Below are 17,581 nucleotides of genomic sequence, written 5' to 3' on the forward strand. Positions count from 1 at the left end.
GGTACATTTGTTTCTCAGTCTGGGGCAGGAGACAGAAGACAAGGAAGGTCCCAGTCCTGTTTTCTAAGGAAAGACTGTTAGGGGTAGGTGGGTGGGGAGAATATTTATTCCCACTCAGGGTAGGAAGTAGGGAGGAGGGGGCCAAAACAAGAATCCCTGTCTAGTCTACTAAGTAAAAGCTATTTGGGGGCTGGTGGTATTTATTCCCCATTCTGGGAGGCAGGGGTGGTGGGAGAAAGGTCCCAGTCTAATTTCCTCAAATACATGTTTTTGGATCCTCAACCCCCTCAGTGGAGATTCTTGTTCTAGGCTGAATCCTGTCCAATCCAGTTTAAACCGTGGGATAGGGGTGACTCTGGGCCTAGGTCTAGGTTTGCTTGCAGCTCTAGAATTCTTCCCTGTAACTAGGGGCTTGAAGAGGAGTAAGGTGGGGCAGGGAAAGGAGCAGGCCTTAAAGAGATAAAAATGGATTGTTATGGCCGGGAGGGAAGTCTTATTTCTCTCCTTTCTCTGGCTGATGAAAACTGCAGGGAGCCAAAGATCTCTATCTGTTTCTTCTGTATTCATCAGGTAAGTTCTGACTGTTCCAGAAGATGGACTGGACACAGTGCCTCCTCCCTGTGTGATTTGGAAGAGAGCCAGGGGGTCCTCCAATCCCATTCCAGCACCCCTTTTGCTGAATGGATTGTGCTCAGAGCTCAAAATGACTTCCTGAAACTTTTTCCATTGCCCCAATCTTCAATGGTGCAGGAAAGTGATGGTAAAGCTTTCCTTATGTCCTTCCTCTTCTCAGAAGGAAATATGCTAACTCCAGGTTGGTCTGTAAGCCCACTTCGGCTCTGGGGAGATATGAATTTAACAGAAGCTATCAGTCAGAGCCTGCAAGGCTTTGGCCCTTTCAAGTTGCCTGGAGGGGCCAAAAAAGAAGAGCCCAGAGGAAAGTCTGGGAATCTGCTGCTGTCTTTCTACCTGAATGTTTCTCATCGCCTGCTGTTAGGAGGTAAGAGTATAGCACATCCTATGGCTGCCTGTGCTATGTGTGTGTGTGCATGTGTGTGTGTGTGTGTGTGTGTGTGTGTGTGTGTGTGTGTGTGTGTGTGTGTGTGTGTGTGTGTGTAACTTCAGCTCTCTTCATTGTGGCCTGAAAGGAGGATCATGAGGAATGCTGGCTCATTGCCTTTCCTCTCAGATCTCCACCAGCTTTGAGTCCAGGGACTGGGAAAGTAAAGGAGTAGACCTTCTGTTTTCCTGCCAGTTCTGTCAAAGCCCAGGTGCCCAGTTGTAAGCAGCTAAGATGCCTGGCCCCAGCACCTTCCATTTTCAGGTCTCTGTCAGGAGCCTGAAGGCCAAGGCGTCAGATGAGAGGGAGCCTGAGTCAGCCTCTGGAAGCAGCAGCCATTTGAGGGAGTCCTGCTCCCAGCAATGCACCATCTGGCCCCTTGGTGGCAGTGTTGGCTTTCAGTGCCCTCCTCTTCTAGCTCCCTGAGCTATAATGAGATCCCCAGTGGCCAGAGTCGTGCCTCTGTTCCCCTCCCCTGTGGCCTTGGAGCTAGATGGAAAGACACTAGGGGGCCGGGGGCGGAGGCAGGGAGCTGAGGAAGGTGCTGGTTAGAGTAGGCCTGCTAGCTCATCCCACAGCATGAAGTACCAGGGATTCAGGGGTGCTGGAGCTGCTCCCCATGTCTTCACTGGCTAGTTGGCTCAGGAGAAGCAGCCTGCAGTATCTGCTGGGCAGCTGGAATGAGCTTACAAAGTGGCTATGGCTGGGGTGGACAGCATCAGCCAGGTGTCATGGCTCTCTCCAGGCTCCAGCAGCCTATTCCATGAAAAGCTCACTTGGGTGAATGCAGAGGAAAATGATCTCTGACTGGGAGAATCAGAGAAAGTGTGATTTAGGCAAAAGAACTGGTTCTTGGTCCCTGACTTGGGGCTGGATAGTAGGTGGGGGTGGAGATAGGGTTGCTAGGTTTCCTGGGCGGCCATTTTGTGGAGCTTGGCAACTGCTGTCTTTCATGGCCTCCAGATGATATCTAGACAGTCCTTTGTGGTTATAAAGCACTTTTCAATTTCTCTTACTTGATCTTGTGATAATCCTAGGAGGTCAGCTGGTGGATGCTTTTTTTAAAAAGAAACTGTGATTTTTTAGGCTCTGGGAACTCCTGGAATGTTAATTCCATCCCCTAATGCAGAATAGCACTTGCCTGTCACTTAGTATGAGAAAGTTGTCTGAGACACTTAGTGGCTAAATGACTTCCCCAGGGTCACTAAGCTGTAAATGTAAGAGCCCTGATTTAGCTGGAACAGCTGGCATATACCTCAGGAGCAGGATTTCCAGCCCTCCCAAAGCCTCTTCTCTTTCAGCCACACCATTCTTGCAGCTCTACAGGTAAGTGCTGGACACAATATTGCCCCCAAAATAAATAAAACAAAAATAGCAGCTGAGGTTGAGAGAAGGAAGTTCATCTGTCCAAGGTCACATGGCTGGTAAGTGCCAGAGCCCTGATTGAAACGTAAGCCTTCTTGGGTAAAATCCAACTGCCCCAGGCAGTGTATCCAGCCCTTTTATAGCTGCGTGTCAGAGATTTCCATTTCAAAGGGTCATGTTTTTCTGGACCTCTCTCTATTTTAAGTACTTACTAGGTACCAAGATCTGTGCTGGGTGCCAAGGAGTCAAATTGAGTGAGGCAGCCCCTGTTATCAAGGATCCCATTCTCTAACTTGGGAAGACAACATATAAAGTGCAGGGTACATAGAGTGACCTGCAATGCTTCAGGGCTCTGGGGAGGGGCAGATGACATGACCCAGGCAGGGGTCCTTGGGTAAAGTTGGTAGATCAGATAGCCACAGGGCTTTGTATCGAATGGAGACAGGGAGCATGGTAAGGTCTGGTGATCTAAAAGTGATAGAGCTGGGATCTCCTGTCTCATCTAAGTCATGTGAGCAGTGAGATAGGCCCAGATGTATTCTGAGTGACCCTGGCCATGGCAAGGGTTGATGGCAAAGGCTAGTAAGTAGCTCCTAGATCTTCTATGAAAGAACCCAGCTAGGATTCTGGGGTTCTTTTGAGAGTGGGAGATAAGCCTATGCAAGGGCAGGAGAAAACCGATAGATTGGTTTTATGCCAGGTACTGGTAAGATGTAGTGAGCAGCACTGCTGCTCTTGGGATTTCAGTTGGGACCCCCTGATGCCTTATTGAGGCCAGGGCCCAAACAGCTACATGAATGAATGAAACCTTCTCTTTTCTCCCTAGATCGTGGTGCTAGAGCAAATTCTCAATGGATTAACCAGCTGAGAGGGAACTCAACCTACTTGAGTGATATCCTGGCCCCTACTCCCTCTCTGACCACTAACAACCTTTTTTCAGCTGTCTTCAGTAGCATCAAAGCAAGAAACCTGGTAACGTTTCCATTCTACAAACACTTCTTATATGTCCCATATGTGAAAAGCATTGCTAACCACTGGGGCTACCACACACACACACACACACACACACACACACACACACACACACACACACACACACACACACACACACACACACAGCAACATGCTCTCAGAGCACTTCCATTTTACTGAAGCCTTAGCTATTTCCTGGGTTTGGGAAACCATAAAGGCTCCAAGTATAATAATGTCAGTTATTTCTAACATCTGGACACCTGTAGGATTAGGTGGGGTTTTTTCTTATTATGGTACTGGACAACCTCTAGGTTTCTATAAGGGAAACTCACTGAGCCAATCAGTGCCTCATTGGCCCCGAACAGAGACTAGATTTACTTCTGACAGCCCAGTGAGAAGGCCTTGGCACTGGGCCCAGGGCACAAGTCTGTGGTTTATAGGCTCATTGATTTAGAACTCAAAGGAACTGTAGAGTTCATTCTAGAAAGGGGTGATTAGGGACAGGGCTTCCCTGGCATGGAAGTCAATATTATGGCCTGTCATTTCTGAAATGATACCATTTTGTCTCAGTGACCCATATTAAAAGGCCCCAACATTAAAGTAAATGGCAATTTAGAAAGTAGAGGAAGGATCAGATGAAATTCCAGAGGAAGGTACCCTAGAAAAAAATGTCCCCATGGTAAGTGGAACAGATCAAGTCCTGAGCGATTGTGTAGCATCATTATTTCAGACCATGTTCTTGTCAATGCCCAACCGTACCCAAAAAACTGTACCCAAAAAGGCCTACTGACATCAACCTGTCTCCTCCCTCAGGGTCTTTATGAAACAAAATTGACAGGTTGATGTCAGTAGGCCTTTCATTCCCTTAAGAAAGAGTTTGTTCAGGCTTTCTGGAGTGTTGGGACCCTCTGCTGGGTACTAAGGAAATTGAAAGATGAGTCAGATGTAATGCCCACCCTTAATGTAGACTCAAACGTATCTGAGCAGCTTGGGCAGATTACTTGGGAACAAGTGCTAGTTGGTCTGCTTCAGAAGCTAGTCTGGTGAAAATAACAGCAAGGGTGAAGGAGGCTGGAAATTAGGTAAGAACTTACGAGGGAAACAGGTGGTGCAATGGATAGAGTGCTGGGCCTAGAGTCAGGAAGCTCTGAATTCAAATATGGCTTCAGACACTTACTAGCTTTGTCACCCTGGGCAAGTCACTTCACCTCTGTTTGACTCAGTTTCTTCATCTGTAAGATGGAGATAATAACAGTACCTACCTCCCAGGGTCGTTGTGAAGATTTGGTGAGATAATAATTGCAATGCCGTGTAGCATCTGGCATATAGTAAGCGTTATAGAAACTTTAACTGTTATCATTATTACTCTTCAAACAAAGTAAAAGGGGAAAGAGCAAGGATCCCCTATGCAGGCAGGTCTGCCACCCAATCCGGAGCCTTAGCACTGGCAGCCTCCGGGGCACTCTCTGTTTTCCCTTCTTTTTTGCTATTCATATTTACTTGGTTGCCAGGTCTTGCCTTCTGTAACTCCACAACAGCTCAGGCATGTTTTCTTTCTTCTGTGTATCAATAGCAGTATTAAGAAACATCTGTATGCAGCTGCCACCTTAACTCAGGCCCTGGACTATGATGGGAGCCTCCTAATTGGTCTCCTTGCCTCTGCAAGTCATCCTTTCCACAGACACCCAGATCTGCCCAAGGCGTATACCATTCTGCTCAGAAATCTTCAGCTGCTCTCTCTGGCCTCTAGGTCCAAACATCAACTTCTTAGCCTAGCTCTCAAGGCCCTCCACAATTTGGTTCCAACTGATTTTTTGAAACTTATTTCACAAAATGTTCTCTCACATAGTTTATATTCTCTTGGAATTGGACTATTTAACTGTGCTTGTGTGCACACGTGTGGTATAGCCCTCATGAAAGGGCCCAAGACTCAACCCACCAACTTCCTTATATGTTGATTCAGAAAATGGGAGAAACAATGGTCGGCCAGCTGATAAGTATTTGCTAATCTGTGCCAGGCACTGTGCTAAGCAAAAATAAGGCAAAAGTAGGGTCCTTTCCCTCAAGGAGTAAACATTCCATTGGGAAAGACAACATGCAAACAATGATGTATGTACTTGATACCTTCCAGATAAAGAGGGACGTAATGTCATAGCAACAACCCCAGCAGTGGGGGGTGGAGGTGGATGGGAAAGCCTATTTTCCCACCATGCTCTCTCATTCCGGGGAAGAAGGGTGGGTGGAGATCACTAAAACATGGCATCTTGTTCATTCTCTAAATTTCTCTGGCCCTAGATCTCTCCGGTAGTCAAGGTGATGAAGGATAAAGCCTGTGGTGATGATACCCCCATGGCAGCTGAAGATGAGGTGAATCCTGAAAATGGGTAAGTGGAATGAATCCCTTATCTCTGGGCTCAACACTCACAACTCACAAGGGTGACCTTTCATTTCTTGACCCTGGGGTTGCAAGGTCAGGGGAGTCCAGAACCTTGATCCTGATCATCTTGAGTTGCCACATATCTTTTGAGAATGGTGCACTGCTTTACTAGGCAGTGAGCAGAGTTCCATAGGAAACTCTAATCATAATTCCAACCCTCAGGGAATTTACCCATGAGTGGGAGAGACATCCCAGGTGGCTGTATGCACACAAGAAAGGCATATGAACACATTCAACAGACTGGGACGATTATTTCCACGTGTAACTTTAGACGAAGTCCTTCTTCTTCTAGGAGTTAGTTTCTCTGTGTGCCCCCAGCCAATCCTCACTCTCTTAAATTGCTTTGATTGAGACAGTAGCTAACTATCTATGAGAGATGTGGCTGGTCAGAAGGTTTCATCTAGTGTTTTTCGATGAACACTCCATCTCCATAATTCTGTTTTTTCCTGTTGTGGTTTCTGCTTTGGTCCATGAAGGCATTGAGGAACTCTTGGTATGCTCCTTCTGCCCACCTGGATTTTGAGATTCTTTGATTTATTGCCATTGCCACTGAGGTTGGTGGAGCCCAGGCATGGGATTGGAAGCTAAACTTCCGAGCATGTCTTACTGTGACCCCAAATTGAATGCCAATGAGTGTTTTTAATTCAGCAAACATTTAATGAGCACCTACTTTGGATGGTACAAAGTATGAATTTGAGGAGATATATGCTGCCTGTCTTTAAAGAGATTTTATTTTGATGGGAGGACATGACTTAGCCCCCTCTTACCTTACTTAGCCCCCTCTTAACAGTCTTGCATTTTATTCCCCGTCATGTACTCTTCAATCCAATGCCACTGGCCTCTTGATTCTTCCATGAGCAAGACACTCCATCTCTCTGCCCTGGGTATTTTATCTGGCTGTCCTACATGCCCGGAATGCTTTCCCTGGACTCTTTTAAGTCCCAGCTAAAATCCCACCTCCTACAGGAAGCTTTCCTCTTACTTCCAGTGCTTTTCTCTGTTAATTATTTCCTATTTATCTTGTACATAGTTTGTACATACTTGCTTGTTGTCTCCCCCATTAGAATGTAAGTTCCTTGAGGGCAGGGATTGTCTTTTGTCTCTTTTTGTATCCCTAGCACTTAGCACAGTGCCTGGCACATAGCAGGTGCTTAATAAATGTTGATTGTTTGATGACACATTCCAAAAGAAAATGATAGTACAAAAATAATACTTGGAGATAGTGTGGCTGACTGAATAAAGCTCTGGACTTGGAGTCAGGAAGACTGGTGTTCAAAAATTGCCTCTGATAATTACTGGCTGTGTGACTATGGGAAAGTAACCACTTCTCTGAGCCTAAAATGTGAATAAGAGCTTAAATAGTACCTGCCTCAATAGGTTGTTGTGAGGCCAGTGAGATAATGTATACAAAACAGTTTGAAAAATGTACAGTAGCTCAATGAACATTTATTAAGTGCTTACTGTATACCAGGCACTGTGGGAAGCGGTTTCAGTCATTATTGTAAGTGCAGGCCTGAGGTGTAAGAAGAGTCTGACGTGAAGTTTGAGAGGACAGTGGTCATTACCGACTTGAGGGACTGAAGCTGGTTAGGGATTTGACTGCCAGGGATTGGGGTGGACAGGAAAGGAAATAGCAAGAGCAAAGGAAAAAGATGCCAAAGTGATAAAACCCATGGCCTCCAGTGTCTGCGCGCGAATGCACAAAGCAAGTGCCACTGACAAGGCAGACCTGAAACTGCCACGCAGGGCCACATTTGATCCTCTCAGCATGACGGAGACCTGGTGGGCTGGGAGCCATGACACCTCCACGGCTCTTCAGGGGAGACCTCTTTCATAAAGAAAAGTGTGTCTGCATCTGCATTTACATCTGGAGGTCTACCTATGGAAATCACTGTATATATGTGTGGCTGGATGGATGTGTGTGTATACATAGAACTGTGATGGCACTCTATCACTCCATATATATATATACACACACATATATATGCACAGATACACATACATGGAGAGATAGAGTGGCATTGGAGATATACATAGACACATACGTAGGTATGGGGGGATACAGTAGCACTGGATGCATACACACATACGTATATATAGGGAGATAGACCCATTGTATATATACATACATACATATATAACTATATAGATGTGGAAGAGACAGGGTGGTAGTGTCTACGTATAGGTATTGTTGTTTAGTCATTCCAGTGGTGTCCAACTTTTTGTGGTTTGCCATTTCCTTCTCATTTTACAGATGAGAAAACTGAGGCAAACAGGGTGAAGTGACTTACCCAGGGTCACACAACTGGTAAATGTCTGAGGCCAGATTTGAATTCAGAAAGATGACTCCAGGCCTAGCATTCAATCCACTGCAGTGCCCCTCAGCTGCCCCATGTATAGCATAGGCATATACATAAAATTATATACATTATATACATACATATATATTATATAAAATACACATTATATATGCATATATACATTATATAAAATACACATTATATACATACACATAAAGTAGATATGGAGAGAGAGGTTATCATTGTGTATATGCATCTATACACATGGGGAAGATGGACTGACATTCTACACGTATATGTATACATGAAAATAGAGATGGAGGAGATAGAGTGCCTTGTATATCCACATAGACATAAAAACCAACAATGAGGACGATGGGCTGGCATTGTACATGCATACTTAACACATACATTCATAAACTTTAACACATGGAGAAGATAGACTGGCATTGTATATGTGTGCATATATGTGTATTTATACAGATATGTGCACAAAAGATATGAAGGAGATAGAGTGGCGTTGTATATGTACATATACACACAAACATATATACATGTATGTACATACAATAGATATGGGGGAGATACAGTGGCATTGTATATACATGCATATATATGACAGACAGATTATCATTATTTATATGCATATATATGGGGAAGGTGGACTGTCATTACATGCACACATAAGCATACATACATGGGGAAGATAGAGTGACTATATATATATATATAGACACACACACACACAGACACATACATACCTAAAACACATATGGGAGAGATAGAGTGCCATTGTGTATACACACATATAGGAGAAGAAAGGGTAACATTGTGGTTATATGCAGACACACATACATATGTATGTTATGGGGATATAAAGTGCCACACCCATACACGCAAATATATATGAAGGAGATGGGCTGTCTCGTGTGTGTGTGTGTGTGTGTGTGTATACATACACAGACGCACATAAATACAGAAACAGGTATTGGGAGGATCGAGTGGCATAGGAGAGATGGACTGTAGTACATATATAAAAATACATATCTATACACACATATAGGAAATATAGAGTGACATTGCATATATACTTACACAGATATACATATGTGAGGAAAATAGACCATCATTGTATATATATAGAACATGTATACACACACATACATACACACATGGAAAAGATAGAATGGTGCTACATTCACATCTAAGAGGGAGATAAAGTGTCGTTGTGTAAATACACAAAGCCAATACAATTATATATACACATATGGGGGAATTGACTGTCATTGTATATATACATACACATACATACATATACATATGGGGAGATGGAATAGCATTATTTACATACACACATGTATAATATATATGTGAGAGATAGAGTGGTATTGTATGTATGTTTACATTTATATGGGGAAATAAGAGTCATTGTATATGCATGCATACATATGTGCACATACATACATATGGTGAAGATAGAGTGGCATAGAAACAAATATAGATGTATACATATATACACATGTACACACATGTACACATATATTTGGGTGAGGCAGAGTGTATATGCATACATATACACACTGATTCTGTATAAACAAGCATACATGCATATATGCATACATACATAGGAGATAGAGTGGCTTGTATGCACACATGTATGTATGGGAGATAGAGTGGCATCGTGTGTGTTTAAAGGGAGGGAAGTGGCATGTAAATATCTATATCTGGAGAAGACAGAATGATGTGTGTGTATATTTATATATGTACACATACATATTAATGGAGTAATAAGGAGACATATAACAGGAGACAACAGAATGGCATTGTATATGTACATATACATATATACACATATAATATGCCTTTGATGGGTGACATTGTTTATATAGATACATTATATATATACATACATGTTTATAAAGAGAGTGGCTTTTTATATAGAGACATATATGTTTATGTGGGAAAAATAGAATGGCATTATATATACATACATATGTATATATATACACACATATGGGGGAATAGGATGGTATCGTATATATGTGTGTGTTTGTATATGACAGTGGAATTGTTTATATATAGATATATACACATACCTAATATATACACTTATATATATGTATATAAATACAAGAGCTATTCACATGATAGAGTGGCATTACCTAGTCCCCCAAATACCCGTATATGGGAGGAGACCAGAGTGGTGTTGACCATGAAGACATTTGGGTAAAGCCCTAAGGAGGGAGAACTAAGTGATACCTTCAGGTGGCTTTGTTTGATCTTTCCTGCAGATTTGATGGAAAAGAGGTGGGGTTATGAGAGGCATTGAGACAGGTGTTAGCCCAATCTGGAATTGGGGGTGGGGTGGGGAAGGTTGTATAGAGGTCATGGGGATTTCTTCATATTCCAGAATGTTCTCTCTGCCTGGCTTAGAGTAGCTCCTAATTTCTGTGCTTTCCCCTCAAGTTCTTCTTTCAAAAGTGGGAGAGTTAATGAGGAGAGTACTATTTGGGGCCTGATTTTGACGAAGGAAGAATTGGTTATTGGTGTGGAAATGGGGAGAACCTTTGAGGGAAGGGACTAGTTCATGGTAGACATGACAGAGAAGGAGCAGAACATGGATTGGAAGGGATCTTGCATCCTAAATTTGGAAGGAGAAGATCTTCAAAAGTTTAGAGAAAGGATAAGTGAGTTCTCTGGTCTAAAATTTGGTAGGAGAAGTCAGCCCTGGTAGGAGTAGATGCTCTTGAGTGAAATTTTGCAGGCACCAAGAGAATGAGCTCTTGAGGAAGACTATGATGGGAGTGGTCTAAAGAGACCAGTGTGGATGCCCAGTATACCTGGAGTGTAGAGTAGACGGGAGCAGAGTAGTATGAGATAAGACTCAAAAGGTTAGGGGAGCCCCTTAAATCTGGAGGAACTTGAATGACAATCAAAGAAATTTGAACCAAATTTCTGCTCCAACGTCTGAAAACAAAAATATTGTCATATATATGAATTTCATATAACAACCCAAAAAACAATTGTCCTTAACCTTTAGGCTGTGTGTATATTGCATTCCAGGCTACTCATCTCTTAGCCCCAGACTCAATACTCATGGGAAAACCAAGCAGGAAATTACTTGTGCCAGTGGCCACCGCCTTTTGATTGACTGGTGCGTTGTGTGTGTGTGTGTGTGTGTGTGTGTGTGTGTGTGTGTGTGTGTGTGTGTGTGTGTATGCTTTAATGCTCACAGGGGCACATGTTATCCTAGTTCCTGTTGGTGGAGAAGGGGCCTCTTTTTCCCCACTCACTCCCTCCTTCCTCCCCATCCCAGCCCCATACAAAAGCCTCCCTGTTCTATCTCCCATTGGTGTTTGGGCAGGATACTGAGACTTACATGCCCTTTTTCGAGACTAGCGGAATTTGGGCTTTGAGCCATGGTTGTGCATCAGTGGTGCTCAGAGGGCTCATTCTGGGTCTCATCAGCTCTCACTGCTTGCCCGTGAGTAGACTGAGATCCAGGTTCTGTCTGGTGTAGGTCTGGTCAGGCTGGAGTTTCTGATTTGCTGGAATCATAGCCCCCACCCCCTTTGTTACATATTTACTGTTCTAATCAGAATTTACCCAGGGAGAGAGCAATGCGCATCCCCTTTTCTTCCTCCTGGGGTGATGGGATCATATTCCTGGTGTCCCAGAGCCGGGTTAGGGGAACCTTGGGAATTTATCTAGTTTATATTCCATCTCTGGGCAGGATTGCTTGAAAGTGTTTCAGCTGCATCTACTCTGTACCTTTCAGCTGAGGCCCCATTCTGGAGGAGAAGTTAGCTGGTACTCGCTTCAAGTTCTCTGAGAGCAGTGAGTTGTATGTTTCTGCTGTCCTTTGTTCCCTGAGGCTGGGAATGAGGAAGATTTCCCCTCTCCATCCCTGAGTCAAGATAGGAGGATTTCCCTTTTGTACTTGTCCTCCAGGTGATCTGAAGCACACTTGGAATTTAGGCTTGTTGGACCCAAGGGCTAATGAAGTGTTCCTTCTGATCCTTGGCCTATGTATACTGCAGTCAGGTAGGAATTGTTGATGATGTGGTGGTGGACAGACTAGGGGGATGTAAGTCAGGTGATCAAGGTCTAACCCATATTATCTTTCCCCTGTGGCCTTGTAATCTCTCCAATGGTCAGTTTCTTCATTTGTCAAATGGAGGGAGGGAGTGAAACAGCCCTTATATAGCTCCTACTATGTGTTGGGCACGGTGTGGAAGTGCTTTGCACATTTTATCTCATTTAGTGGAGATGGTAGAGACACACCATCTACCTCACTGAGCCGAGGAGCTCAAATGAGAGAGTCTGTATGACTGGAAGCACTGCGTGCATGTAAGGTTTTGGATTCTCCAGGCCTCCAATGGGTTTTCTTAATGTCCACTCCTGTTCTGGTGCCCACCTTGCGGGGGTTTCCTTCTGTCCTTACTGCCATTCCCTAAGTCTGGTCCATAGGCTCTATTGTGCTGCTCTGTTTTTATCCCTGAGCTTTGTTTTTCCTGCCACAAAGGCCCGCTCTGCCAAACCCACCATTCCTGGAAGTTGGCCCCAGCTGGGCCTGATCCTGCCTCTGAGGAACCTGGAGCAGCAACATTGAGGGTGGTAGGATTGTGGCCAGTAGAGAGACCTCTGCTGGTCACACCTCACTGGCCCAGCGTTGGCATCTGCCGCTGCCAATGGAGAGAGAGTGAGCTTCCCTTGGACCCCTGGAAAAATAACTTCAGTATGTGTGTGTGTGTGTGTGTGTGTGTATGTATGTGTATGTGTATGTGTATGTGTATGTGTATGTGTATGTGTGTGTGTTCGTGTTCTACAGGCCAGAGTCAAGAGGGAGTTATTCCCTGCCTTCACACAGGGAGACAGGATCTACTCCCTGTACAATGTCTTCTAGACAGTGTGGTTCCTGGGACTCTTGCTCTCTCACCGTCTTAAGAAGACCTTCTAGCCCCTTGGGAGGCCCAGGTGACCTGGGCCCTTGTTTATTTCTGGTTAACACTTAGCACACATATGTGTGTGTTCTGTGTGTATGTACATGGCCATGGCCTGTGTCCACCATTCTATTTGAGCTAGGCCATGTGACCATGTGCTTTCCAACATAGTAGGGACCTGAAACTGGGGGTTTCTGCCACTGTAGCATCCTTTGCCACCTTCTTGTTACCTCTTGACCAGCTAGGATCACTCCTCAGTCTTGGGAGTTCAGGAAGATGGAGAGGAGAAACAAAAGGAGGTTTTCCTTTAAGCCCCAGTAGGCTCAGAGTTTGCTTATAGAACTGTGACCAGTCAGGGCCCCTTATGATGTCATTAACAAGCTTCCTGGTTGCTAACAGCAACAGCTGCTGGCCTTTGAGCCCATCTCCCTGCTGTCAGCCATTTCTCATTGGGTTGGTTTCCTTGTCTACACTGATGACTACGGAATTGAAAGGGGCAGAGAAGCCCCCTTTGAGACTTCTTACCTCACCTCCTAATTGTGGCTGGATGGAAAGAGGCCCATGGCCCCATTTTGTGTGCTGCTTACTATCTTTGTATCCTGCGGGCTAGGTGGGGGGCCAGACAGACCCTGCTGAGATGGCGGGCTTTGCTTTCTTGACAGGAGGTGCACTGAGAGTTCCTTTGGCAGGGGAGAGGGGCTTACCACAGTGCAAGAATCATCCAGTTGTCAGGACTGCACTGAGGCCGTCACTAAACCCTTCTTCTTGCCCTCTGGGCAGCCGGACCTGCTTGGGAACTACTCATCTTAGAAACCCCCGCTTAGTCAGAGGTGTGGCCCTCAGGTAAAGAGGCTGATTGTTAATACCAAGTCTTTCCAATCCTATACAGCGGGATGCACTGCATGACGTCCCCTCAGTACATCTTCCTTGGTGCCAACTAGGTTCCCATTGCTCGCTTCCCCAGGGGCACTAATTTACCCAATGTATGTGGGGGGTAGAGAGGCAATCTTTGTCCCCTAAAAGTGACCGGTCAAAATCTGTTCAGAGGCTAGGGCAGTGACTCCAGTGGGTGAGCACACTGGAGCATTGGATTTCAGGTCCCAAATGCTGGGACAGAAGCAGTGGGGGAGATTTTCATATGTGTCCCTCCCACACTGGTTTTGAAGGTGACAGTCCCCTATAGAGGATTCTAGGCATAACTGGGGTATCCTAAGAATCACTGTGTGGCCTCTTGAGGGGATACTATTCATTTACATGGAAAAGTTCATATGTTTTAGTTAAAATTATACCGTATCATGACAATGACATTAATAGTAACCACAGTACTTTACACTTTTCCAGATGTTTTTCCCGTTCATTCATTCAGTCATTTCCTATTCCTTTACGCTCTAAGGGGAATAATAATGACATGCCCCTAGACATGCTTATATGGAGTACTCTAAAAGTCTTAAGCTTTAACAGCTATTACATAGAATAGATATGATATAGAATAGATATTATAATGTAGAATAAACATTATTTATTCTATATTAAGATAATAAACACTTTTCTTAATATACAATACACATTATTCTATATTAAGATAATAAACATTATTTATCATATTAAGACAATAAACATTTATCTTAAAATAGAAAAAGCTTTATTTATCCTATGTTAAGATAATAAATATGATAATTTAATACATTAAGATAAATATAACAATTTAAGAATTCATATAATAGAATAAACATATATTATAGTTAGCAATTAAAGCTTAAGACTTCACTAAGACTTTTGGAACACCTTTTATATTATGATTGTCAGTGACTTTGTACATGACAGAGACGGGAACCCTGCTCAGATCCCCCACTCACCATGAGTTTTTCATTTTGGTTTTTAACCAGCTCTCACTTTGACTGGTGTCACTCTAGAAACCTCTGTCCAAAGTTCCCTGTCTTCTCTGCTCTCCTCTGATACTTTCCTCTCTGACCCTCTGCAGAGGACTCAAGGCTTTTCATTTCCTGGAGGCCCTCTGGAACACACCCGTGTACCAAGCAAGTCCTTCCTCCCTAGTGTGGTCACAGTTAAGGTGTCAATGGAGCCTTGTTTATTAGGCTTTCAGAGGCAGCATCTTTGCTAAGGAGACTTTAGAGCAGCAATGGGAATTCTGGGTCCTTTAGTTATGGAAGAGTTGCCATGCCTACTTGCAATAAGGGGTTTCCTTCTAGACTTCCAGCAGTGACAGGCCCAATGAGGAGGTGCTCCCCACTTATCACTGAAGAAGCTTCAGGGTGTTGGACTGGCTTTGGCATATGCAGAGGTTGCTGGCATGGGTAGATGTTACTGTTTAGTATTATAAACAGGAGTGACCAGGCTAGTTGCAAAGCCTGTACAAAGAGAGGGGGACAGGCAAAAGGATGTGAATGGACTAAAGTCTACCTAAAGTCTAATTCCCTTCCCAACAGAAGTAAGATCCTCCCTCGGGGAGGAGTGAGATCCCCAGGGATCATTCCATGCCTGTATCAATCCCTGTCCATGCTTGAGGGCCTCTGTCCTAGGTTTTGAGCTAGGTCCTTGGAAGCAATCTAATCAAGCCCCTGGCTGGGGCCATTGTATGTTCTCGATGTGATCTCAGTAATGAGCAGGCTCCCGACAGCAATCAGAGTGAGGACAGGCTGAAATCTAAGCATGGAAACGTTTATGACAAGCAGAGTCTCTCTGTTGGTGAGCTCATACTGGCTGAGGTAGCCTGTCCTGGCTTGGTGAATTGTTGCTGGGCTGCAGAATTGGGCCCCTTTCCCTACTGCCACCTATCTCAGTGCAAGTAGGCTTGGCCTGCATCAACACAAAACTACTTTGACTCCAAGAAAGAAGTTACACCATCTTGTCTTTTTGTCATTTTCTCAGCTCCCGAGAAGGAGGATTGGCTGTTGAAGAGGGGGGTGGTACGGAGATCGCTGCCTTGAAAAAGCAGGTGAGATACTGGGGGTGGGGGGAATCAAGCTACCAGGGCCTCTACAGTCTCATGTTGGACTCATGGTCTCAGGAAGAAGATCCTGGAGCCCTTCATGAGACGGACAGGGCCCTATAGGTTCTGAAAGCTCAGGGACTTTCAGGGGTCATCTATGCTAGCCTTCTTTACGATTCAGAACTCTCCCTCAAGCATCATAAGACCTGTCTACTTGAAGATTTCCAAAGATGGCAAGCTTGCTGCCTCAAGAGGCAGCCTACTCTTTTGTTGGACAGTTCTGATTTTTAGGAAGTTCTTCTTTATTTAACTGAAATCTGCTTCTCATAGCTCCCTGAGAGGGAAGCTGAGATCATTCAGCATAGCATAAGCAAGGCAATGCCCATCTTTTTACCCCTGGGACTTGATTTGATTTGGAGTTGGAGGCCCTGGGGTTGAAACCTAGCCCAACTGCTTATTACTGCCTAGATGACCATGGACAAGTGACTTCTCCCCTCTGGGTCTCAGTTTTCCCATTTATAAAGTGAAGGGGTTGGATTGGATCAGTAGTGTCCAATTCGAATAGAAACTGGGCCACTAATCCCTATATAAGCATCCCTGTGGGCTACATGTTGACTTCATGTATCTCTGTTTTATCATTATTATTGTTGGCTTTTCTTAAGTATTTCCCAATGACATTTGAATCTGGTTCAGCTGCACTCTGGAGTGGCACCTCTGGACTAAATGATATCTGAGAGTCCTTCCAGCTCAAAATTCCGGTCTACAGGCATTTAGGGAGTGACTAGTAATGGAAAAAAGTGGGGGTGGGGCGAAAGCAGGCCTCACCATTGATCTGCCTGGCTGGCTTAGGAAATTTGGCTCAGTTTCCTCAAGTTTCTGGTAGTCTCTGGCATGACTGGGAAAGCTAGTGTTGGGTCCTGAAGTAGGATCATGCCAGGAAGATCTTGGGGGCTGGGCAGACAAAGGGGAACAGCCTTCTCTTTGCTTCTGATGAAACCCCAATGTACACTTTTCCTTTTGTGTGCTAGTGTGTCTCCTTTCAACTTCCCCTGTGCCATGGTGATCTAGTTATTGATTTTTCAGCCTTTATCTTCGGAGAACTTGGGCTTTCTTCACAGCCCCATTCATAACCCATGACTGCCCCACTGAAACCTTACACATCTTCCCCAGACCTCCTCCTTCCCCATTGGCAGCCCTCAGCCTTGGGCCTCACTGACTCCCCTATGTGGGTCTCTCTCTTTTCTCTCTTTGTCTCTTTGCAGCTGCATAAGATCTCTGGGAGACTGCAGGCTCTGGAGGCCCGCTGCAGCGGCTGGCGTCAGAAGGAGTTCCTGCTCTATTCTGCTCTGATCTCAGCCTGTGTTATTAACACATGGCTCTGGATGAGACGTTAATTCAGATTGGCCTTTCTGAATGCCTAGAGGGCATGGATGGCGGGGGAATGTTGGGGAAGTATTCTAAACTGCATTAGCAAACATAGATTGAACCTTTGGTCCTCCAGAGGTTCCATGGAAAAGGCCACCTTTAAAATAATTTCATGGAACAAGTGGTACT

At 44.6% G+C, this 17,581-nt stretch overlaps 1 protein-coding gene across 1 annotated transcript; it reads left to right on the forward strand.

Annotated features, from left to right (window-relative positions):
- The first annotated feature begins 596 nt into the window (after positions 1-596).
- On the forward strand, positions 597-17,573 carry FATE1 (fetal and adult testis expressed 1). The gene is made up of 5 exons (XM_072627206.1): positions 597-1,000; positions 3,252-3,397; positions 5,693-5,781; positions 15,967-16,033; positions 17,290-17,573. The coding sequence occupies exons 1-5, from the start codon at positions 742-744 to the stop codon at positions 17,419-17,421; spliced, it is 693 nt and encodes a 230-aa protein (XP_072483307.1). The 5' UTR covers positions 597-741; the 3' UTR covers positions 17,422-17,573.
- Positions 17,574-17,581: the final 8 nt, after the last annotated feature.

Source organism: Notamacropus eugenii, chromosome X (assembly GCF_028372415.1).
Source record: "Notamacropus eugenii isolate mMacEug1 chromosome X, mMacEug1.pri_v2, whole genome shotgun sequence".
NCBI classification, from domain to species: domain Eukaryota; kingdom Metazoa; phylum Chordata; class Mammalia; order Diprotodontia; family Macropodidae; genus Notamacropus; species Notamacropus eugenii.